Below are 26,969 nucleotides of genomic sequence, written 5' to 3' on the forward strand. Positions count from 1 at the left end.
TCTGCTAAACCTTGTTGAAAGGCTGTAGCTAGATAACTGTTGGTCCAGACCACCTCAGGTGGCAATGATCTTAATTATATGGTGTAATCTGATACTGCACAAGATCCTGGTTTACTTCTCATAAGAGCTTCTCCTGCTGAACGATCATGGCCAGGTTGATCAAAAGTTCTCTTAAGTTCATGGGATCGTAAAACATTTACATTCAAATCCGACCTTGAACTAGGATATGAAATGATCAGGCTATTGATATCAACCTTACCACTAAGATTTTTTTGGTTGGGCAGTGGGGCCAAGATGGGCAGGATATCGGCAGGCATGTTTCTGTTTAGTTTAGTTATGGTATAATTTCACAGTAAAAAGAAAATGTCACTTTATCTACTTTGTAATCCGAATGCCTATACTATTGTAGATGAAACTACACATTGATACCCAGAGTATGTTTTGCATTTTTTTTGTCTGATGCTTTCAATAAAAAATGCATTTAAAAAAGAAAAAAAAAGTTATCTTAAAGGATGTTGAGAAATGAAGATAGTAATGCACTATGGGCATATCAGATACCCACAAAGGATTAACTCAGTCAAGTGCCTTATCAAGATGGTGGTTAATCAGAAATCCAATCTTCTGTAGAATAGGATAGGACAGGGGGTTCAATTTGAACCAAGCGGTGGGGATGAGAAGATACCCGACGGACTAAGGAGACAGGGTGCATGCAATATCCAAAGCCCATGTGGAAACTAGTGGAGCAATTGGAGCATGGTACACTCTGTAAATATACCCTCTTTTTTTCTTTTTATTCGTCTATGTAAATTTTCTTATAGTGATTATTCAACTAGTTTGAACTTAATAGGGCTGTAAAATGTACAGCTGACACACTACAAAAACTACTGCGTCAATCTAAAAGGAAGGAAAAAGGGAAAACGGTGGAAGAGGGAAAAATATATCTGCAGAAATTTCTATTTAACTCTTTAACTCATAATGAAGAAAAGTATAAAAGAGAGAAAAAAAGGCCGACAAAGGATTAACCAGTCAAGTGCCTTATCAGGATGGTGGTTAATCAGAAATACAATCTTCTGTAGGATAGGAAATGGGTTCAATTTGAAATGGATACTAATTTTTAATTAAGAAAACCACATGAATGTATGGGATTCCCAGAGTACCTTTGTGGAGGAGTCATATAAGATGCAGTGGTAGGGGGACAAGACACAGAAGCAGAGGAAGTGGTAGGATAGATCACAGCAGCTACTTGGTTCAGACTGTAGATGTGCATGTGCAGTATAAGTCAGTATTGTTTCTAAAGCCTCATCAAATTGGTCCATGCTTATTCTGGCGCCACAACAAGCCATTGGTTGGGAGAGGTCCATGCTGTCCCTGTTGTAATGTCATAGAGCAAGGCGCTTACCTCGCCTCAAACAAGTGAAGTTTACCAGGAGTCCGACTCTGATGAGAGCTCCTCTCTGGTCACTAAAGGGGACATTAAAAACCTCTTACTGGACCTATGGAAGTTCTGGTAAGCAAACCTCAAGGAGACACAAACAGAGTTCATGGGTGCTCTGCCAGAGGATCGACACAGTTAAGAGAAGGTGCCAGAGAAAGCAGGTTGCAGAAAGCATTAATCCAGGTGGTTGACCTGTCTTAATAGGTCCAAACTCTCCCCCAGATGGTCACATCTGTTGAATCCAGGCATAGTCGGAGCAATATCCTCCTCAGAGGTATTCCAGAGAAGGTTGGAGGTGATGCCTTGTTGACTTTTATCCAGAGAATGCTTACTTCCATGGGTCTTAAGGAGGACTCCATCCAAGCATTGCTACTCTCTGCCTTCAAGATGCGCAAAGCTACTGCAGCTCAATAGGGAGCACCAAAAGACACTAAAGCAGTGACCAGGGATGTCGCAGTTTGTTCTGCCATCATATCCCTCTCCAGAGAGGGGTACAGGATAGCAATCTATGGTGACCTCCCGTTTGCTATATTGCTGGAGAGAAGACAACTGGTTCCAATAGGCAGACGACTAAGAGGCCGCAATCAAGTACCGCCAGGGAGTTGATGACTCCCTCAAAATACGGTGTGATACAACTCTCGCCTTATCCTCCTCTGGGGACCCTGATGCATTTATAAAGGAACTGCATATACCCACTGCACAAACAGAGGAGGCTCTGAAGTCAGAGACTCAGACATGAAGCATCTATAGAATGCTCTTTCCACCCCATTGCATATTATCAGATCATGTCAGAGTACAAACTATGAGCAGTTCCACGTCTTTTTGTTTCCTTTGTTTATCGTTTTTTAATCACCTGCATGGTTGTGTATTTAGCTTGAGTAATCTATATTGCCTAGAACAGGGATGTCGAACATGCGGCCCCCCAGATGTTGCTGAACTACAACTCCCATGATTCCCTGACTATCTGTTTCATTGAAAGAATCATGGGAGTTGTAGTTCAGCAACATCTGGGGGGCCGCATGTTCGACATCCCTGGCCTAGAAGAACTCATAGGGAGAGAGTTATCCCACATCTCTTTTCCTGTCTCTTATTATACCCTAGCCATAACAGATTAGGCGCATATAGGCAATCTACCTACTGTAGATTTTCTACCATACTCGTTATGAGACAATATTATCATATCTCTAATGGAGAACTATTATGTGCTTGTCGCTTTATACCCAAAATTTGCTGTAATAATGTAACACCTTTTACTATATTGTCATACACTGATCTCGTATTTTGGAAGAATAAATTCCAATAAAATACAAATTGAAAAAAAAATAATAATACCATATTACTGTTACTTAGAGTGGCCGTGTTTAATGTGATTGAATAGTCAGAGATAGGCAAGATCAAGAGATATTTGAGCCAGGAACAATGCTGATGAGCCCATGGGAGAGCGCCACTCCGGAAATTATTATTTACATTTTCTTCTATGCTGTTCAATTTTGGACATCTACACATTAAATTAATAGCTGACATCCAATTTAAAGAATATCCCAAGCAAGTATGTTTTGTTTTGTATTTAATTTCCAGAAAAATAATTGTGATGTATAAAAACAAGCAAATTAAAACCAGTACACACTTCACACTCGATATAATAAATACATTTTACTTGCACTCATAGAAATTGATATTCCACATTTACTCTGTGCTTAAAGAATCACAACTTGTTTTTAATGTTGCCTCTTCATAACACCCTGGGAACTTCACCTGTCAACATAAAATTAAACATCAAACAAAACATTAAATGCTTTTCAAAACAGAAGGAAACACAAAATGATAAAAATGAAAAGCGTTAATAAAATTCAGTATATGAAACATAAATCACAATTCCGACACTTGTCAAAACAAAACTCACTTTCTACAGCGTAACATCAAATTTGGCGCTTTAGCAAAGTTAAACCAAAATATGCTACATACTTTGGCGTCATATAAAGTAGTAAAAGTTTCTGCCGAGCACAAAATCAATCCATAGGAAACTATATAAACCGCAATGCCATTTGCTACTTACTGAATGTAGTTATGGTTTCATGGCTGTAATAAAGCATGTTTTTGGTGTAAATGTGACATCTGGTGAAACCTATGGTTTCACCAGGATAGTGGTGTCATGAAAATTAAGTTGTTTCAGTGCCTTGGCAGAGAGTTCCTAGTAATAACCACAGTTAGGGCCTTCCCTTATCTTCTACCTAGTGCACAGGAGGGAAAAAATGGAGCAGAGACATATAAGGTGAGGTCAGTTGTGCCCCTAACCATTCATCCACTCTTTATGGGGAGGATAATTATAAAGACAGGGGACCTAGCATGTCCAATCTCCTAGCCCTATTCATAATTATATGTACCAAATGATGCCCAGTATTCTGTCGTACTAACAATATAGTCAGAGAATGGTCAGCCCCCTGGCCCTAAATCGAATTAAATCTGAGGTTGCCTCATTCCCCGGCCCTATAATACTAAGAGAACCAGGATAATTTTTCTGCCCCATAGTTAAGAAAGCATACATCCACATATTTTGCAGGGGCACATATGTCTACCGATGCAAGCCTGTAACCCTATCATGTCTCGCTGCCTTAGACATAATAATTTAGAGTGTTTCACATTTCAAATCGCATGTTTACCACGTTTTGTAATCCTATGAAACTGCTTACATCTTGTTATTTTCATGTTTTAAAACAAAAATATTGTGCTGTATAAACTGCCACATGCTGAAATGCTGACAAACCGCTTGCAGCAGCTGTTGTGGCGCTGTACGCTTTACTGTTACTTCATGCACGAATAAAAATAAAGAATTAAAAAAAAAAAAAAAAATAAGAGAACCAGGATATACCTATTCCATGGTCTTAAATGTCTTCCTAACCCATCCCTTCTGTTGACTAGGGGCTCTGGGGCACACTCACATAAAAGGAGATTAAGGACAATGAGATAGCAAGTCTACTCTCTTATTGCAGTGGGTTTATAGATCTCAGCATGTAACAGTTTAAACATTATGTGTCAGAGAGGAGCTTTCTCTGCAAAAACAAATGAGTTCAAATGAAAGAGCATATTATTGCATAAGATGATTGAAGAAAATGCTACTGTATTCTAGAGACCCAATACCAAATGTTTTGTTGGGTTACTATATTTGCTTTGTACATATATATGCATTCCTTATAAACAATGCTTTGGAAATGTCGTGTCTATTGTGATCTACTTACAGATTCAAAATCTTTTCTGAAGAAAACGGTTATTTGGTGAGCTCTTTGAAAAAACAGACCTGTCAAGGATCTGGTCTACTTCAGGCTTAGAAATGTCCTAAGGAGAAAAATGGTGGAGTTAACCTTTTATATAACTCATTAAAGATAAAGTGGGTATAGTGCAGGGTTAGGCAACCTACTCGAGGTGTCTTTGCATGGCACTCAAAGCTGCCAGAGCCAAACAGGCTCTGGCCTATCAGGAGTCCCAGTGAAACTTCAGATGTCTGCTAATACGAAAAGGTGGTGAAGGAAGGACAATCCTTTATTTATGCATTGCAGCACACAGAGGAAATGATCTCAGATCATTTCATTCCAGCACTTGTAAATGGGAATCTGCACTGGAGTAGAGAAGCCCGCAGCTGCTGTTGCAGCTCCTGTCTTTGACCTGTACCTGGCCAGCCTGGTCCCCACTGGAACCCAGGGAAGCCACCCACACTGCTAGATATACACAGAAATGCAGAATAACCCTCCCCTCATACAAATAATATGAACAGCCCAAACACACACATGCACACGATCCGAAAAAATGCAACACCACTAACAATCCACATACATACATACACACAACCCCACATGCAGCCTCTCACATGCAATATCCCAAACAGCCCCACACATACACACCCCACCAAACACACAATGTAACATATCCATCCACACACACAATTCCACTAGCAGTCCCCATACACAGCCCACATTCATTTGTATCATAAACGATACCACAAACTACTCATGAACATATACATTATATTATACGCACAAATACAATGATACCAAGCAACTGCAGCATAAATAACACAAGCAGAATATGGCAACATACACACCTCAATTTAAAAAAAAAAATGGGACCGTCACGCTACGGGACATCACAATCCTATTTCGGCACAGTGCTGCTAAAATAGTGCCTACCCCTGTTATAGTGTATACATTGTCTCTTTAAATACGTTTGTTTATGCAGCCCTAGCCACACCTCCTCTGCCCGAGACTTACACAGCCTCTCTTACTGAAAAAGAGACTAAAAGTTAACTTCCCTTATTGCTTAATGTGTTTAAAGGAATACACATCAAGCACTTCAGTTTGCTTAGGTTCTACATGTGTAAGGAATCGGTCATATTTTTCAACAGTTACAAAAGTGCAGATTTCAACAAAAAAATTCACTTTTATAACTGGAGAGAGAAGCATCTCACTAGCTGTCGCTCAGGCAACTGGGGAACAGGGATGGCGCTTCCTTTATGATTTTTCATCACACAGGAATAATATTTTTATGAACAACACAACTTGGGGACAAACATATTAAAAATTCGTACCAATCGGTTCAGTGGTTCCAGAGATATGGTCGGTCTCTTTGGACCGACCACATGCCTGTTTGCATGCCCAAAACAGTTCCACAGATTCAGGCTGTGCGGTCGGTCTATTTCTGCCTTGAAAAATACCAAAGTCCCATCCGAAGGCGGCGTATGAATAGTCGAACGCACTTCGACTTGTGTCGAAGTAAAATTAGGTTAAACTTCCGCGGTGGTCGTTAGTCGAGTGGCAGTCTATTTCACATGAAAAAGATGACAAAGTACCATTCGAAAGTGTGTTCGAATCTTCGAATGGGACTTAGTCTCCAGCCGCAGTGTCGAAGGGTAGGGGAAGGTACAGGTCAGCAGTGTTCGTTCAAATGTGTGGCTGATTTCCGTTCCAGGGATTTGACGGCACACACCGATTGTCTAATGGCGGCCACTTCGACTACTTCAGCACTTCGGATGTATCCGAAGTGCCATATCAAACGTACCCATTCTTTGTACAACACAGTTAAAGGGCCAGAAACAGCATAATATAAGTCCATAAGCCCCAACTCAGTTCCTTAAAGGGCAGTACACCCCAGGGCCATAGTCGTAGGGCAGGAGGCTGGCAAACAGGCCCCTCCAAAAACCAGTGGCGAGGTTACTTTCGCCACATATAGTAATAAAAAAGATACAGGAAAATCATTATCCCTTTTTGCATGCATACAAGCTGCACCTCGCACCTTACCTGGAATTAAAGATCTTTTAAACTACTTATGGATATGGATTCTTTACCAAACACATCGGACCAAAGTTAATATAACTGCCAAAGAAGGGTATTGACATGAGTTTTTGTACAAAGAGATCATTTTATTAAATGTATTACCTATTTTAGGCCATGATTTAATATTGTTGTATAAGCTTTCAAAATGGTTTAATATTTTTTTGGATAAACTTTTAAAATGATTTTTGCGACATATTTTAAAAAAAAACATATAGGAAAAAATATATATCACTATATCAAATATTTTATTCAATTGAAAATTAAAATATTTTTACTATTATTAGATCATTTTAAAAAAGTATCCAAAAATATGAAATCATCTGGAAAGCTTATCCAGCACTTGAGGCCTTAATAAGGTAACCCCTCGGGAAATACAAGAGATGGTATAGCTTTCCAATACTTACAAACCAGAGAAGTGCTTATGACGTGTTTAGAATTATTAATTCATTGCATGTTAAGTAAATCAATATAATAAGCTGTCGGTATTTCTCACAGCATTTGGTGGGTTTTGACCATAGTGAACAAGACCACTAATTGTAGGGACATCCTGTTGGCCACATTGACCTTAGACATGTTTCAATGTATTTATTTACACATGCCAGATTATAATAATATATTGTTTGCAATTTGTTTCAAATTATAAAATAGAGGATTCATAAATCTTAGATTGTGTATACTGTACTTCCACTCATGCTCTGACAATAAAAAATGGACAAAGATTAACGCTAATGTGAAATGTTATAATGCTGGGTGACTGGGGTAATATTGTGATAAGGCCACTGCAGGAACAGCCACTCCAATGCTTTTCACGATGTTTATTTACAAAGATACCAGAAAAGATCCACAGCAAGATTGAACTCAAGAGACCATCAAACAAAACCTACAAAAAGGAAGTAAACTTAAATGTATTTATTCACTGAAGCTACAAATAAGTGTTCCCCCTACAAATTGGAAGGAGCACCACAGATAGTATGAATTGCTTACAATATAATGTATTAGAAATAAATGCTTTATTGGAATTGCTAAGAAAAAAAAATTAAGAAAACGAGAAACTACCTGTAGTCAAATCACTATATGCTAATAGTCTCTAGAGATATAATGATAAACTCCTGAAACTGAAGCAAAAATAATATAACTAAAAATCCTCCAAGGATTTGTAGGCTCAAAAAGAGGATTGTCTACTAAATATTACTAACAAAATTAGAAAACGTAACTAATTTGACACTGTATCACATAGTAGATTTGTGGTTTGTAAGATGAATAGGTGCTTATAGAACTATTAAGAGTAACATGGCACTAGGTCAGGGGATGAACAATAATCTTATACTGGTGAAAGCAAAGCCCAATCGATTTTAAGTTAAATAGCTCTAAACACGCATTCTTTCATCCATTTTAAATCATTAAAAAACACTCAAACACAGCCTACATACACCCACAGCTAAAGACACCCTAGAAAGAAAAGTGTCCCATAAAAACAAAAGAAAAAAAATAGCAACGGGTCTGATGCGCGTTTTCAGTGCCTTTCCGGCACCTTCGTCAGGGACCAACAAACCATGTCCTACCTAACCGTCCCTTATTTAAACAGAGCGAGATCCCACCCCTAACTTCCCAAAACCAATCTAAATCAACTACCAATCTAAATCAACTGCGTACTATATGCAATTCCTCATAACATCCCTCTGTATAAACACTTAACCCTTTCTGGTCCGCCGAGATCATTGTGTGGATACTGGTGAACATCTTACCAGTTTGGGTCAACTACAATATTCAAGTAATTTCTTAACTACATGTAGTAATAGAGTCCAACTAACATCAGAGTTGCAGGTTAAGCAAACATCTATGGCAAACAATAGCTTATGTACCTATACTGGGAGCATCTCTCTGCATCAGTATCTAGATTAACCTTTGTAAGTATAAAATAGTATGAGATTTCAATTGATATATACTTTCTAGCGGGTCGACCGTGCTATAACATGCATACTGAATGCTAATGCATATAATAGGTGCAGGATATTACTTTGCTGCAGAGGGATTTAGACAGATTAGGGGACTGGCCACTCAAATGGCAGATAACATTTTCTGTAGATAAATGCAACGGTATGCACTTTGGGGTAAATAATGCACAAGCAGCTTATACTCTAAATGGCAGTGAATTAGGGATATTAACACATGAGAAGGATTTGTGAATTATTATAGACTAGGTAACAATGTGCAATGTTAATCCACAGTTGGTAAGGCCAGTGAGATATTGTTATTTTAGGGGCATTAATTCTCAGGATTAAAATATAATATTGCCTCTTTATAAATCAATGGTAAGAACACAACTTGAATATGCTGTGCAATTTTGGGCACCTGTTCTAAAGAAGGATATTATGGCATTATGTGTAGAGGCAGACTACTAAATTAATACAAGGAATGGAACATTTTAGCTATGAAGAAACGTTAACAACTTTAAATCTCTTTAGTTTAGAAAAACGGCACATCAGATGGGATATTATATCATTATTCAAATATATTCAAGGCCAATACAAACCATTGTCTGGAAATCTATTAATTGACAGGACTATACATAGGACACAAGGTCGCGCATTTAGATTGGAAGAAAGGAGATTTGGTCTAAGGCAAAGGAAATTTTTTTTACAGTAAAAACAAAAGGGTTTGTGGAATTCTCTGCCTGAAGAGATGGTTTTATCAGAGTCTATACAGATATTACAACAGCAACTTGGTAAATACGTGAAAAAACATAATATCCAGAGATATAATTTTTAATAGGTGGGGTAACAACTTCTTTATCCAAGGTGAGATCTCGCTGCCACTGTGAAGTCAAAGATATATTTTTCCTAGTTTGTTGCAAAATTTGAAAGGCTTCATACTGGCATTTTGGTCGTCTTTTGGATCAACAGCATTAACAGATGTGAGAAAGGCTAAAATTGATGGACGCGTGTCTCTTTGCAACTTATGTACTTAGGTAATATTGATGTTACAGTAAACTAGTAAGAACATTTCATACTCACATAAGACAGTCTTTGTTGTGCACTGTGCGTGGATAAGAGACTGCGCACTCGGTTATGTATAATCTCCCAAGTGCTTTCCTCACGTTGAAACCTTAAATATAGAAGAAAACTATTAGTTGTCAAGCTTTTGCTAGGTAGTTGTCGTCTAAAGAAATGCAAAAGCGGGTATATGGCTATCTATATGTACACAGTGATGTGTTTCAGTTTCCCCCCTGAACAGTTTTCGGCTGTTATAATCCCAACCGGATTGATGCAACTCCTCCTTCAACCACACACGCAATCGTGCGTGCACATAGAAAAAGCAAAACACAAACACATATATATATATATATATAGTTTAATTAAGCAGTTTTTGTGTATTGATCATGTCCCCGCAGTCTCACTGCTCAATTCTCTGCCATTTAGAAATTAAACCACTTAATTGTCTTGTAAAGATTCTACATTTTTAGCTTCAAATACTATAAAAGTGCTTAAAAACACTAGGAAATCTTTGAAAAAATAGAGTGGAACCCTGATATAACTTAAATCATTAGGACAGTGAAGGGGTTAACCCTGATTAAGGAATACAAGTAGAGAAGGAGAGAAACACTGTCCTAAACTGTGATAATTTCAAACAAAACTTTTAATTTTCATCCCAATAGATAAAATAATAGTGAAAAATAAACCTAATTATATAATAAGGGAAAGAAAAAGGATATAAAGGGTTAAAAAGATCATTAAACAAAAATAAATAAGCAGACCTAAAAAGAAGGTGTATATCTGGGCTATAGAAGATAACTGAAGTTTCAAATATCAGTAAGATCTGTAAAGGCTATTAAATTAGCTAAATAAGTGTTGCGATACGATGTATACTTATTGTGGCAATATGCAGAGCATAGGGTTATTTAGCAACAATAACATTAATGCCAAAGAGAATAAGTACAACAGTAAATATATATTGCCTAAACTGTTGTTTGATCAGGATTGTGTATACATTTTTGTATTATATTATAGCACTTATATTGAATGTGCAAATCTGTTAATTAAATACTTGTGAATTCTTTTTGCATCTAATTATGAGTGCAGATTCAAATTTTTTAATTTTAGTATTTATTAGAAGGTGTTTTGAGGGGCACCTTGATACCAGCACCATCAGGAACGGGAGAGTGCCAATACATATGTATATGTTCTTATGACTGACAGGGCCATGAAGTGGTATGATAGAACTCCCTGTCAGTGCTGCATATCAGGATGCCACTTAGGAGAACAAAGAGAGCCATGAATGTATAGATAGTTTGTTCACTCCTAGCCACCAGGGTAATTAGATGAGTAGACGTAAACATTCAGATGGATTAACAGAAATTGGTCAGTAAAAACATTGATAGAGACTGGCAGATTGGGGGAGGAGGGGATGGAGTGTATGATTAAGTGCATGTATGTGTGTATAATAATAACTTGTGTATATGAGAATGTGCCTACATATATGTTCGTAAAAGTGGCATATATATTGTAGTACAGCTCCTAGTGCTACAATACGAGAGTATACTTATTTTTTTCCTCTGTTGGTCTAAGAGTGATACCCCTAGTTCCTGCTCTCACTCAGCGGCATTTCTAGCCGGCTCTCTAAGGAGAGCGGTCAACAACATGTTATATAATAATACTAATATTCCACGAATCATATGACTTCGGAAGGAACAGCATACGTAGTACTATAGCATGAGCAGTTATTATTTGTTTTACGAGCCAATTGTTTAAATCACAAATGTGACATATAATACTACAAAATCTTACAGTAACAAACAGCACTAATGATTGTCTCACAGAAAAGCAATGAAGCCCACAGTAGTAAGCTGTGTATATGACTGTATACACCAAAGAATCTGCCAGTGCTTTGCCTAGATTTGGGTGCAAATCCTGCAATTTGATGGTAGGTAGATTTGGAAAAATAGCAATGGAGGGGAAATCCACTTAAACTTAAAGGAGGGAGAGAGCAATAGAAAGGATGGAGATGTAATATGGAAACATGGAGGAAGATTACTAGAAAACAGGGGGGAATCAGCAGGGAAGATATGTGGGAGAGCAATGAAGAAAGGGGATGAGAACCAAGGGGATGGAGTAATGAGAACACTGTCAAGGGTGCAATATGTTATCATCTTTAAGAGGCTGAGGAAACAGCAGTAAGAGATTCAGGAGTTAAGAGTATGGGGAATGCAGCATGTAAGAGGTTAGGGAACTGACTGTATGAGGCCATGGGTCTAAGCAGACTTGGGGTAAAGGATCTACTCATGGAATACAAATTACACAGGAATTTATTGAGGTTCAAAAGGGAGCCGCAAACACAAAAAGTGTGAAACCCATTGCTTTAATGTATTTTTATAAAGTCATTATACTAACCGTTTACGAAGAGAACTCCTAAGTACTTGATCTGTGTATTCATCTTGTGGGGAACGTGTATTAAACTCGAAAGCAGAGCCACTAGCAGAGCCAGAATCTTCAAATGATACATTCTTTTTTGAAGACCTTAAATCCTCTTTATCAAGATATTTCTGATTAACAGAAAAGATAAAAAGTAGCATTTAGCTTAAGTTGTTTTTCTATACTTTTTGTATACTACATACTGCAACTTTATTTTATTGTACTAGAGCTGCTATTCCACTTGACAACACATTGACAGTTCTATTCACTAGAGCCCAACAGCCTTTTATGGCTTTTTTGTGGCGTCACAGCAAAGTTACACCATAATTGCTATTTTCGAACTGGATCGACTTTGCTATGAGTACAATTAGTAAAGGGTTGGAGCGTGCACATTAGAACAATAGAAACTGCAACACCATTTGATATTTACTAAATACTGTTGCAGTTTCACAGACTCAAAACAAAAAAATTACTGGCACACTTGCTATGCCTAGTGAGACCAGGTATAAATGTCTTAGGGGGGAGCAACACCAGTTAAATTGAATAGAACAGACACCACTAAATATGATGCCTAGCGAATTGAGGTGTAAATGTTCTGGCACCTTAAGCAAATAAAATTAAGAAGTCTATTAATTTTTATATCAGTTATTTCATTTTAGATACAGAAAACATGATAAAATAATCAATGGCATCACATTTGACATGGATTAAGAATTATTTAATAACAGGTCTATGGGGAAGCATTTAGTACATTTAATTCAATGTTATGGTACAAGATGAATACAACCATACAACCAACACGTTCCTCTACTTCATAAACTTACCTTTTCTGCAGTTTCATCCTGAAAACTGTCAAACGATAGTGCTGGGAAAATATAAACATAGCTGTTTATTCATTAATTACATGCATAAAGGTACATTACATTAATTACATGCACAATGATTTACTGTATTTATAGACAATTAACCATATTTAATTAATTCAGCTAGACATAGCCTAATTGATTTTACCCATAATTGGCATGCATCCACTCTAAGGCCTTTTTTTCTCCATAACAAGGTTTTTATATATTAAGTTTGAATTTTGCTGATTTTCCCCAATGGTCATCTCATTTCCAAGTTGAGTAAGTTGGAGTTGTAGATGTGGAGATGCGATGCAGACCAAGCCTAGTCAGGCTAGAGTCTATCTGTGAGGTGTCGGACACTGGACACTTTGTATTAAACATTCTGGTGCTGTATGATAAGAATGTGAGGGGTTCCCCAGCAGTATTTAAAACCTTAATTCAACAAGAGTGATATAAGAGGACGTAGTGACTTGCTCCACTGCAGTGTCGTGATGGAAAGGTCGGAGGAAAAGGCAAGGTCCATTTCTTCGAAACCTGTATGGGGTTTTCCCTCTGGTTGCATTCAAGATGGTGGCCTTGTCTTGGCCATTCTGAAATTTTAACATTAGGTCACTAGTAGCTGAAGCCACAGCTGATGGAGGCTTAAGGAGACAGAACATCCCGTCTAACATTATGCCTTTTGCCTGTTTAAGAGGCAGGTGGGCCACAAAAAGACTGAGTAGAAAATGAGGCTGTTCTGCAATAGTGACTCTGTCTGCTAGGCCCCTGATTTTCAGGTGTTTCCCCATTCTTTTGTCTTCCAGTGCAGGTGGTTGGTGGCTGAGGGTTGCATGGGTGAAAGTGAGGTCACTGATCTGCTTTTGTAGGTCTATGAGTTGTGATGTGTGGGCTGTAGTGGTCTGCTCGACTGTGTGAACCCTTTGACATCCTCTCTGACCTGTGCTATATCGGACTTTGACGGAGGTCCGCCAATAGGCTGGTGAGTATGGCTGTGGTTACAGGGGTGGCACAGTCTCGGTGGGTTGAGTGGTCTTGGGTGGCCCCTTATAGCCTAAATAAGGACTGCACAGCCTGCACTCCCCCCTCCCCCCCAATGTTTTGAACTAAAACTGCCTTGATTCCTTGGCTATCTGTTTCATTCAAAGAATCTTGGACATTGTAGTTCAAAATATCTGGGGGGCCGAAGGTTGTGCAGGCCTGGCCTAGATCATCCATGTTGTGGAGGGAGTGATCCTCTGATGCGTCTGAGAAATTCCCGAGGTCCGCCACAATTTCATGCCCCACCACTCCATGCGGCCTCCACAGCGAGTCTCTGATATCGGCAGAGAATCTGGGCTGTTTCAGCTGGGGCTTCTTAGTCTTCTGCCCAATCACTGGAGGATCAACACCAGAGTTAAATTGGGCAGGTTATACCTCTTTATATGCACTTATTAGCGCTTTTTGTGTGCATCGCCGATGGAGCTCTGTGACCCTGCGGCTTGCCAGATCCAGAGGTAGCTCCGCCCAATCAGATATATTTTTAAATAAGAGCCAATTGTTTGCATTTCTACTTAGTCATATACCTTTATGATGTTTAGATTAATATTGTTCCATTATCTTTGAAGTCTTATGAATTTTGCATTTTGTGTTTAACAAAGCAATATCTAAAGCCAGGGCCAGATTAAGAGCTCATTGGGCCTGGTGCTGACAATTGTGATGGGCCTAATTACTGAACCTTATCGACAAAAAACACTAAAACAGTCATACCTCCCACGTGTTATGTATGTGGTGGAGGTGGTGCTGGAGGGCAACACACAAGATGCAGCTATAAGAAAACACATACCCTATGCTAATCTCTTGCTTTCATCTTTCAAGTAAATCCATAACCCCTAACAGCAGCTCCGTAAAAGGGTGGGCCACTGATGCGAATCACGTAAATAGAACCGCCAACAGGGGTAAACATGCCCAGAAAGATGACGTATCTGGCCAAAGAATTGAAAGGCCAGCCTAGCGTGAATGCATGTCAGGCTGCCAGCCAGTCTTGCAGGCTGACCAACTAAGGGCGTACTATGTACTATGTGTGACAGCAGCCTGAGCTTGGCATAAATTTGTAATAATGCGCTTGCTCCACGCTTTTCTAGGGACTGTCCCCCAGCATTCACTTGTCCAGTCCTCTCCCTACCTTCTTACTAGCAGGCAGAAGCTCCTGGTTATACAGTTTGGGACAGAGAAAAGTTGCATGTATTAAGTGTAGAAGAAAGGGAACATGTCACGTTGTTAGAGAGACCGAAGCAGCAAGATTATTTGCATAGTGCACAAAGTCAGCTTTACCTTAACTCATTTCATTGTCAGCAAGCACACACAATTTTTTAAGCAGGTAAGAGGTCCTATTACTTCCTGGTTTGGCTAGCCCAGTGGTGCTAAACTCAAGATGCGGCAATTGCTTAGAGCACCCGCCTTGCAAAGACGTCTCATTGAGCTGCATTGGGAAGTCTGTGATTGGACATCCACAGAAAGTCTGGCCTGGGTTAGGAGAGTATTTGCAAATGCAGGAGACAAGAGAATTGTAGCGGTTGCAAGCTGTTTTTAGATATACCTCCAAAGGAAAAAAGCATTATTAAATGAATGCAAGTTTTTATTTGGGTTATATCTACTAAACACTGATTTTTATTACACCGCATTACAAGTACAGTCCAGTTTTTCTTTGGATTTAGCTCAGAGTCACACAACAGACAATTATTTGAAAAGTCCTACGTGATGTGAAAAAAAAAAAGCCAGATCAAAAAGGGAACATTTAATCTTTAGCATGTTTACCTCTCCTTAACTGATGTTGATTGAATCTATCAGATGATCTAGAGTGCTTTTTGGCCTTGGCTGATTTCGGCGGTGAAATCCAATCCAAACTTTTGGAACCATCAACCTGCAAAAGACAGGTTTGTTTGTTTTTTGAATAGTGGGAGTTTGTTCACAACATTATATACAATTATAGTGCTCAGTAATCTTTCATAGCAAATGTATGCCATAACATTGTATACACATATCTGGGACTATCTTTAAAGGGACACTATAGTCACCAGAACAACTACAGCGTGTTGTATTTGTTCTGGTGAGTAGAATCATTCCATTCAGGCTTTTTGCTGTAAACACTGTCTTTTCAGAGAAAAGGCAGTGTTTACATCACAGCCAAGGAATACCTCCATTGGCCACTCCTCATGAGGTTTGAAGAGGTGCTTCCTGGGCAGTTCTGCACAGTGTAAACTTTCCTCATCTCATAGAGATGAATTGATTCAATGCATCTCTATGAGGAGATGTTGATTGGCCAAGGCTGTGTTTGACTTGTGCTGGTTCTGCCCCGATCTGCCTCCTTGACAGTGGCTCAGACCACCACTTCTGATGATGTCAGCCAAGCAGGCAGATCAGAGGCAGAGCCAGCAGCAGCAGACTGGAATAAAGGTAATATTATGCTATATTTACAGGGGTAAGGGATATCAGGGGGACAATATGGTGGTTTTAACACTCAAGGGTCAGGAATACATGTTTGTGTTCCAGACTCTATAGTGTCCCTTTAAGTAATGATGAAATCTTTGTGTAACAAATATAACTGTATCCCCAAAAAATCAAATCAACAATCTTTTACTCAATCGTTTACTCAATAAAATTGGAATGCTGTGAGAATGGTGATATAAAAATACATGAGGGTCATCCCCTGGGTTTGGAGTGGTTTAACAAAAAGAAAGATTCTCCATGAAATTATAGATGGCCTTCAAGTGTTCTGATAATGTGTAAAATAAATTATCACATTATTGAGTGTGATCTTGCTCAACCCATGTGGACTGAAAGCGCTGTGGATGAATAGCATTAAAGGGGCAGCAAAGGCTACTATTAATCTCTATTTTTAAAGGTATACTCTAGGCTTCATAACTTCTCCAACTCGTTGAAGTGGTTATTAAGCCTGGTTTCCATTGACTCCGTGCCACTGTACAGTGTTTATCTGTTTTTAAATTGTTTAACGCTAAATGAGGGTGACCAGGTTGCTGTTGCTCCACCCCGACTGGAGGTAAGTCTAAAGTAGTTATGGTAGGGTGTGGAACTGCACTCTATCCCTTTAAGCAGTATGTAGCTGGGTGCAACTCAGACAGTCTCAGTACCAGAGACCAAAATGCTGAAAAACAAAATAGAAGGAAAGTCGAGGCACTCCAAGGTACAAATCAGGCAATTTTATTGAACCCACTCCATCGCAACGTTTTGACCTACACGGTCTTTGTCAAGCTGAGGTAAGTCTAAGGCATTGCGTAACTCTGTATTTCCATACTAATTCATATCAGCACATTAAACTATAATAACATATTCAGCAGCCTTTGCAGTAAGCTTACATTGGCTTAGTTATAACTATGTTAGCCTCTGCCTCTTGACCATGACAGATTTGCTGAGTGCTCTGATCTGTCCCTAAAGAAAGCATTTTCTACAGCTGCCAAACATATGTATATTTCTAAGTAACCTCATGAAATAAAAAAAAACATAAATTAAACTAGTCATACAAGTTAATAAAAGACAGAATTTATGAAGATACTTGCAACCAGTGCTCCCACTTGCTGTAAAGCTACCAGCTACCAAACTATACTGCTGAACTATAAATATATGAAGTCTTGCTATACAGTGTTTGCACAACAAACCTATATATGAACAGCAGTCCCTTTAAAAAAATTACGACTCGGCCAGCACTAGCTGGGAGTTTTCAGCCACTTCCCAGTCCTTATTCCGGTGCACACTGCAGAAGTTTCTATTTTAATAAAAGTGGGGTCATTCTCCAGCCTAAATCTTAATGACAGCATAAATAATTAATTTATAATAATTTGTTCCTCATATTGACCTACTGTACAAATATAAAAATGTGCTAAATCTTATGGTGATAACTGTGTATGCTTTAAAAAGCTTTATTTGCATATTTCTTACCTATAGTTTTGGCATATCAAATGTGCTTTATATTTATTCTAATCTGTAGCTTTCCGCTTTTGATTTCACTTAGTATTGCTGCATTGTTGGTATGATTTATTTGTGCTTTAGCAATAGTTGTATTTGAAAACTGTGAGCTGGGTTTATTGTACGAAGAAGTACACAAAAGAAACATAACCTGGGGTAAAGAGGACAGATCCGGGATTCCGATGCAATGGGAAAAAGTAATATCGTTTAGTGAGTCTATTTTCTACAACTAAATACGTTTCAACCCAATACCGTTAAACACAATGTGGGTTATGTAATATCTTTAAAGTAGGTAACCATGTTCATTATCCAATGCACAATTCAACAATTAAAAAACAAAAAAAAAGGAAACAGGTGTCTTCTTGGCAAAGTAGAAAACTAAAGTTAATTGTATCAACATTTCAAATTATTCAAGTTCAATGTATTGGTCAGGTATAGTCAGGCCTCCCGAAAGTCTTGTTTTCAGCACGAGAGTCCCGATTTCCAGGCAGGCCTGCCTATTGCTAGCACAAGTCACATCACGGTCTACGCCCCCTCTGGGCCTTGCCCATCCCTATTTCCCCTCCCCAATTGCTGGGAGGTATTAATACTATTTAGTGCACATTACCATAAAGACCTCAAATGCTGTTACCTTTCCACCTTTGGGTTAAACACATGAACACAGCAGATCATTTCCACAGACCAAAGTTTCACAAATGTTGTAATGCTGAACTCAAGAAGTGATAAAAAATATGCTTCAATACTTACGTGTCTAACAATAAAAGGAGGTCTCTTTTCAGAATTAGACTTGGACTCCGAATTGCCCAGGTTTAAACGAGCAAGTCTCTTTTGGTTGTCTTTGTTAAGCACGCACATTCGCCCTTTAGTGTATGGAGATGGAGATCGGGATTTTGATGATCGTGTTGCATTGTTATAGTTCTTCTCTGAGCTCTTTGTAGAGCCACTTTTATTTTCGGGAGACCATAAATTACCTTGTGATTTTGATAAATATTTTCGGGCTTGTAGATGGTCAACCTGCGACAGCAAAGTGGAGCACAAGACAAATATATAGTCTGTTTATATGACATAACAATTCTAGAAAATACACAAATATGAACATTTCATTTCCACATTACGCCTTTCCGCTACCTCCTCTGATCCAGATGGTTTTTTTTATCAATCATTATTTTATTGAAGCATTGTGTGAGCATTACAGAAAGGAAAAAATGAGAAATATATTCGTGAGTAAGCACTTGAGTACAGGAAGTATTAACATCGATATTTTCTCACAAGAGTGTCTGCTTCATTTTATATTTTAGAGAACTTTGCCTTCTCAGTTTAGCCAGGCACATTTAACCATTATATACAGACCGCATGACAACAGATAGCCAACGTCCACTAGCGCTGTTATAGCGTGAGTGTCGACAGTCCAGTGGAGCCGCGCTCATTGGTATATCCAGAGATAGGCTTAAACTGTCTAACATGATATTACTTTAACGAGTTTGGTTACAAGGTTAGGGAACATGCTTGTGAGTATGTTGGGTGCGTGAGCTATAACATGCATTTCTAACATTAAGCGTGGCTCTGTGGTTATGTTAACAGGCATTATCTTGCTTACTGAGGTAAGAGCAGGAACCAACCAACTGTGGATTAGGCATTTACTGGCGGGATCACTAATGGCGGGTTACAATGCCGGTGTGAGTGTCAGGTAGAGTGTCGTGATGCTAGATGGGGTAGCTGTAGGTAAGTGTGTTGTACAGCGACGTACATACCGCGGTCGCAGGGGTCGCAGCTGCGACCGGGCCAGTCATTCCAGGGTGACCGGCCGCCTTGCGGACCCCTGCGACCGGGTGCCTGCCGCCAGGTGTTGCGGCCCCGGCCGCGCCGGAATAATTGCCGGGGCCGCAGGTGAACGGGCCCATCAGGTGGCCCATGCTGTTAGGGCCACCCGATGGAAATGAATATCATCAGAGTGGGTCTGGTAATAGCGCGACCAGGCCCACTCTGATGATGTCAGATGCTGGGAGGAAGTGACTGCCGCGGTCACACCTCCCAGCAACCACCAGGAGCCGCGCGGGAGGAAGCAGAGGGAGTCAGAGTGAGAACTCTGACTCCCATCAACCTGAGCCACCACTGGACCCCAGGGAAGCCACCCTCCTGCACCTCAAAGGTAGGTAACAGGTGGGTGACTAAAATATTTTGCATGTGTGTGTTAATGTATGTGTGCTTCTGTGTGTCTATATGTATCTGTGTGTATGTGTCTGTATGTATGTGTGTGTCTCTGTATGTATGTGTCTATGTATGTGTGTCTGTGTATGTGTCTGTATGTATGTGTGTGTGTATGTGTGTCTGTATGTATGTGTGTGTCTATGTATGTGTCTGTATTTATCTGTGTCTGTATGTATGTGTGTGTCTGTATTTATCTGTGTCTGTATGTATGTGTTTTTCTATGTAGGTGTCTGTATGTATCTGTGTATGTGTGTCTGTATGTGTCTGTATTTATCTGTGTGTGTATGTGTATGTGTGTCTGTATGTATCTGTGTGTATGTATGTGTGTGTGTCTGTGTATGTGTGTCTCTGTATGTATGTGTCTGTATGTATGTGTGTATATGTGGCTGTATGTATGTGTCTGTATCTATGTATATGTGTATGTATGTATCTGTGTGTATGTCTGTATGTATGTGTGTGTCTATGTATGTGTCTATGTATGTGTCTGTATTAATATGTGTGTGTGTCTGTATGTGTCTATATATGTGTGTCTGTGTGTGTGTCTCTGTGTATGTGTCTGTGTGTGTATGTATCTGTCTGTATTTGTGTCTGTGCGTATGTGTGTGTGTCTGTATGTATGTGTGTATCTCTATGTGTATCTCTGTGTGTATCTGTATGAGGTGGGGGTGGGGCAGGTGGGGTGAAGTTGGGGGGGTGGCAATGGGGGGGCCCCATGGATCAGTTTTGCACCAAGGCCCCATGGATTGTGTGTACGCCACTGGTGTTGTATGATGCAGGTGTGTAGGTAGGAGCTTATCATAGGTGCATGCTTAGTGTGTGGGAATATATACTTAAGCATACGAGGTCTGCATCAGTTCGGAGTATCAGAGTTTATATGTCAGTGTCCATGTGCTTCCGGGTGGCGTCAGTTCATTAGCAGTGAATAGACTGTCTACGTGTCAGTAGATCATCGTATTCCTTCAGGGGGGCCTTCATCAGTTGCTCCGGGTAGGTACAGGCGTCAGTTGACGGCCAGGGGCAGGTCGGTTCGTCCCTCCAGCTCCAGGCTAGACTAAACTAGACTAAAACTAAAATAATTCATATGACTAAAATACAACTAAAAGTAAAAAGGCTTTTTAGTCAAAAGACTAAATTGAAATTTTCTCCAAAATTAACACTGGTGGGTAAAACACATCGGGAAGGGAGGAGAAGAAATGAGACACATGGGGCCTGAGGGAATATTACACATGGGGGACTAGGGGATTGAAACACATGGGGTGGCTGAGGGAATGAGACACATGGGGGGGCTGAGGGAATGAGACACATGGGAGGGCTGGGGGAATGAGACACATCGGGGTCTGGGGGAATGAGACACATGGGGGTCTGGGGGAATGAGATACATAAGGGGGCTGAGGGAATGAGACACATGGGGGTCTGGGGGAAGGAGATACATGGGGGGTCCGAGGGAATGAGACACGTGGGGAGATGAGATGCATAAAATGGCAGGGGGGGCACAAAGTGACATAGGGGACTGCGGGAGAAAGAGACAAGGTGCTTGGGGGAGGAGGAGACACACAAATGGGGCTATGGAGAGAGAGACACACAGAGGGGCTGGGGGGGCCAAGAGCCACAGAAGGGCTGGGGAAGGGGCAAAACAGACAGGGGCTTGTGGGGAGAAACCCAGAGGGGCTAGAGGGACACAGAGGCACAGAGGGGCTGTGGAAGGGGCAAAAGAGACAGACCGGTGCTTGGGAGAGAGACACCCAGAGGGGCTGGGAAACACACAGAGAGGGGCCGGTGAATAGACAAAAGAGACCGACAGAGGCTTTAACTAAACCCATTAGATTTTAGGCCTGTCGACTGAAATCTCTCTGAAATTTAGTAGACTAAAATCTAGTAGAGATTTACTCGACTAAAATCTAGTAGAGATTTACTCGACTAAAATCTAGTAGAGATTTACTCGACTAAAATCTACTGGAGATTTACTCAACTAAAATCTACTGGAGATTTACTCAACAAAAACTAGACTAAAACAAAACAATTCAGATGACGAAAATAAGACTAAAACTAAAATAGGTGTTTAGTCAAAAGACTATGACTAAAACTAATTGAAATTTGCCGCCAAAATTAACACTGATCCACTCCAGTCATGTCAGAGGAGCTGGGTGGATTTAAGAAAAAGAAACAATATCGTGTGTCAGAATGTGTATGTATATGCCTGTGATTATGTATGTATGTGTGTGTGTAAGAGTGTGTTTGTGTGTGTCTGAATGTGGATGTATGTGTACATTGATTGTAAAGGTGTGTGTTTAGTAAATAGCTCCCAAATTTGGCATCTTTAAATATGGCAGTCCCAGATAAGATTACCAAATTATGGAGTCTTCTACTGAAGAGCTGAAAGATCAGAATTTAAAAAAGCCATTTTCTTAATTCTTTTCTTTCAGCTGTTTAGTAGATAAATCCACAAACTGTTACCCTAGTGTGGGATTGCCATATTTAAGGATACCAAATTAGTGAGCTGTTTAATAGGTAGCTCCCTTATTTGGTGTCCTTAAATATTACAATCCCACACAAGTAAACTAACTTAGGATGCTTTCAACCAATTAGAGACATGGCATTCGGTATTCATGTGGAAAATGTTGCTGACTCCTGGCACAGAACGAGAAGGAGAAACAGAAACAATGCTTCTGATTTTTTTCCTGCAATGCACTTCGCATCCTGGCTGTGTAATATTGTAAAATCAATTGCTAAATCTTTAGAGGGACACTGAGCTTCTAAACTACTTCATAATAATGAAGTGATTTTGAAGCAGAGAGCATGGCAATGTAAAATACTGCTGTCTCAGAGAAACAACAATGTTTACATTTGACAATAAACATGCCTCTAGCAGCTTTCAGTCAGAGAGCAACTTCCTAATTGAAAACTTTGAAATGTTAAAGTCTGCGATATTAAACACAGCATAATGTTTACCAAACTCTGTGAATGCTTTTTTTAGGAGAAGCATTATAAATGTACTAGGCATGCATTGCAATCATCATTCTCAGCCAATCAGATTGCCTCACATGCCAATCAATTGGATTGGACCAAGATCATCTAGTGACAAATGATCTCATAAGAGAAGATGCCTGATGGAGACTGCCTGGTGCTGTTTAACAGGTTAGTAAAAAATTGCATTATTTATATGAAAATGGGGGCCCAATAATCTAAATCTAGTAAGTACCACTAACTGTAAAAATAAATATTTTCTTTTTAATGTTAGAATGTGCATTTAGCAAACATTTAAAAGAAAACATACCATCACATAAAATAAGGTCAATACAAGTTATAATTGAATACCAATGTTTTATTTAATGGTGTAATTTGTTGGCCAGTATCGCTGACATGCAAAACAGGTGCATGTCAGCCATACTGGCCATACTCTTTCATGGTAGCACACATGTGGAGTGCCTTTACGCACTCTTGCCTGGGAGATGGCTGGACAGGGGCCCAAATCTAGATTTATAGGCCAATTTATATCTTTGCTGCACATTATTTCTGATAGCAGATAGGTTACATATGCACAACTTTAAAAGAGAGTATTTTGGAAAAAAGAGTACTAAATTATATAATTTCATCTTAAATAAAATATTCTCTGAATGCGCCTGTTTTTGGTTTTATTGTTCAAATAAGTATGCATCTTACAGCACAGTGTACTGTAAAATATGTGCATTTTCTGACTGATGATCATAGTTTGAATTCCAGGTTTATTATGAATGCACGCTTGATGTTGTCACCCAATCCGCTTTAATTTAAACTCTTCCTCCTGGCACTGTGGCCACCATTTATCTATGTTCTCTGAAATACAGGCTAACTTGTTTAACAGAATTAAAGAACTAAAACATTTGATATCTTTCTTATAAAAAAAAAAAAAAAAACGTTTTCATTAGTGTTCATTATTCTTATTTCACCAAGCCGGAATAATAAACTTACGTGACATTTCTTTTTTAAATCACGTGATGTTTCCTTAATGGTTGTTCTAGTAGAAAACTCAACTTTTGGTGCAATCCCCTGGTAAAAAAAAAAATGCAGTATATAAGTTACCAACACGTTGTTAGAAATTAATACCTGTATTCATATAAGGGTCACTAAAAGTACTTTAAATTCCTTGGCATAACACATATTTTAAATAAAGTTGCAAGGATATTAGGATTCCCTGGGCTTTAACCCCTTAAGGACACATGACATGTGTGACATGTCATGATTCCCTTTTATTCCAGAAGTTTGGTCCTTAAGGGGTTAAAGTAAATGTTATGATGTGTGTTCAGTTCAGCTACGTAGGTTAAAAATGTGAAATTGATTTAATATTGAATTCCAAACAAGTCACACTTTAGTAAATAAACCTGCAAGTGTACTATGAAGCAAAATGTTACATGTAGGATCCAGCAATCTGAAAGGTCTACTTTCTGGTCATGTAAACTGTGTGTAGTAATTATTATACTTGGAGATTCGTTTTGTTATGAACTGCAATGCATTCGAATATGGGCCAGTCAGGTGACTGTTTGAATTCCCGATTCCAAATTGAAATGTAGGCAAATGACAAAAAAAATGAAACACGCAATGGCCAATTTCACTTTCATTCATGATTTTGAATACCTCCAGTGGCATCAAAAAAAAGAAATGATTGATGGGAAAAATAATGATTAATGGATAAGGGTCAGTCACTAATTGTTGATTTTATTTACAGATCATGTGAGAAGTAACCAAAAGAGGGGGGGGGAGAGGAGCAGTAAAAAAAAAGTCTATATTTATTCACTATATATTTACAATGTTTTTATTTTCTATGTGAGTTAGTGCTCTTAAATATTTATTTGGATTACATACTTAAAACGACATATTGCATCTATTTGTGGGGGGGGGGGGTTTCTCGATTATCTTTTATTGAATATTGAAAATGTTTATTTACAAGCTAAAAAAAAAAAAAGTACATATATTTGTATTTGCACGCCACATTATAAGAGCATGTCATATCATATCACTGATTTTGTCAGGGCATATGGGCTAGTCCCAAGTAAAAATAAAGCTGTGTATGTTCGTTCCTTTTGGAACTGTGTGTCTTGTGTGGATTTTTAAGGATTCCAGTAACAGAGTTGTCGTACCTGCTGGTTGCACGATTCCTCCAGCCCTGGGATAAATCAAAGAGAGCAAGGCCTGAGAGTTGCAAATATCTTTATAAAGACAAGAGCTGTCACATTGCAGGCAGAGGTGCATATCTACTTAGAAGGAAAGCTGCAGTGGAATAAGCAGAGAGGACGATACCTGCCTCGAAGAAGGGCTGCAGATGAATTGGCAGAGGGGACAATATCTGGCTGTAAGAGGGGCTGCAGAGGAATAGGCAGATAGGACAATGCCTGCCTGCAGGGAGAGCTGCACCCTGATTGGGTGGAAAAGCTCCAGAGAGACCCGAGTCAAGCCACGGCGACTGGGGTTGAACCGCTCCAGTGTCACGGCAAGTGACTAGGAAGTGAACTGGGCGGAGGTACTCTGTCGGAATACATGAGCTCCATCAAATGGGCAAAATCAGCCATCAGTTTTATTTTATTTATTGTAAGTGATTGGGCTAAAACATTTTTTTCCACTGTGCACAAGTCTAGTAACTATATATATATATATATACATCTTTTGGTTTTGAAAATAAATTCATCCATATTGTATCTATTTTTAAAAAGCCTACTTGCATCCAGGTTGTTGCGTAGATCTATGTGTACAAACAGGAGAAGCCATGCCAGACCAAACAAGCAAAATGAATATATATACACACACACACATATATAATGATTTGTGTCAGATTAAATGATTAAATAATATATCCCTGGTTAGATGTGCAAGCGCTGTGCAGTGGACACTAGGACCATGCCGGTAAGTCTGTGCACTGGCCAGGAAAGCTGTCAATGGGCAACCCCTGCCACTTTTCCAGTTATGCCTGTTAATTAAGGACATCACTCATGACTCAGGTCGTATCACTGGTAAATTCCCTCAAGGTCCTGCCCACCTGAATTGTCCCCTCCAAAATTGTTGGGAGGTGTGCTGGTGCCCAGTCATCCAAGAGCATCTTAGATCCAGTGCTGTTACAGGGATTTTATTGCAGACTCTAAATCAATGGATGAAGGTGGCAGATTCCAATGATAACACAGTCTGGGATTACCTCCTTGATATTCTATCTATACTGAAAGGATTAAATGTCACAACCTCTATATTGATGTCTTTGGAGAGCATGGCATAGCTAAAGAACCTAATTTGAAGGACCACTAAAGTAACACAGACCACTTAATCTCAAGTAAGTGGTCTGGGTACAGCTGCCCTGTAATTTTAACCTGCAATGTAAAACTGCAATGTTTACATTACAAGGTTAACTACACTTCTAATGTATGTCTTCCGAGGGAGTCTCAGGGCTGGAGAAAAGGTAAATAAAATGTTTTTTTAAGCTTTTTAGTGAAAACAAGGGGGGTCTAAAACTAACCAGCAACCTGGACACTATAGTGTTAGGAATACAGGTTTGTATTTCTAACGCTATAGCTTTCCTTTAATGGTGATGACTTAATTAAGAATACATTTAATTGGATCTCTACGAGGGTTATTATAAGATCCCTCTGGTTACTGCAATTATCATGCTATTATACAATAGCTTTTTGTAAATGGCTGCGTGATGTAGGAACCAGGTGGAATGGGGGGACACATCTCTCCTTACCTCAGAAAATCTGGTGTAGCTTTTAAGATCATATGTTCACTGAGTAAAGCGGACCAGTCATGTTTTTGTTTTTTCTTTTGGTTTTCC

The 26,969-nt window shown here is 39.3% G+C and overlaps 1 protein-coding gene across 3 annotated transcripts in view; it reads right to left on the reverse strand.

Moving 5' to 3' along the window:
* Positions 1-3,068: 3,068 nt before the first annotated feature.
* SPATA6L (spermatogenesis associated 6 like) overlaps positions 3,069-26,969 on the reverse strand; it is a 44,577-nt gene continuing 20,676 nt past the window's right edge. For all 3 annotated transcript variants that reach the window (XM_063455094.1, XM_063455092.1, XM_063455093.1), the window contains 8 exons: positions 24,128-24,205; positions 18,719-18,985; positions 15,806-15,911; positions 12,992-13,032; positions 12,147-12,298; positions 9,774-9,864; positions 4,672-4,768; positions 3,069-3,190 (listed from right to left, as the gene is read on the reverse strand). In XM_063455094.1, the coding sequence (XP_063311164.1) occupies positions 4,676-4,768; positions 9,774-9,864; positions 12,147-12,298; positions 12,992-13,032; positions 15,806-15,911; positions 18,719-18,985; positions 24,128-24,205 (828 nt within the window). In that variant the 3' untranslated portion in view covers positions 3,069-3,190; positions 4,672-4,675. The remainder of the gene's footprint in view (positions 3,191-4,671; positions 4,769-9,773; positions 9,865-12,146; positions 12,299-12,991; positions 13,033-15,805; positions 15,912-18,718; positions 18,986-24,127; positions 24,206-26,969) is intronic.

This window comes from Pelobates fuscus, chromosome 5 (assembly GCF_036172605.1).
Source record: "Pelobates fuscus isolate aPelFus1 chromosome 5, aPelFus1.pri, whole genome shotgun sequence".
NCBI lineage: Eukaryota > Metazoa > Chordata > Amphibia > Anura > Pelobatidae > Pelobates > Pelobates fuscus.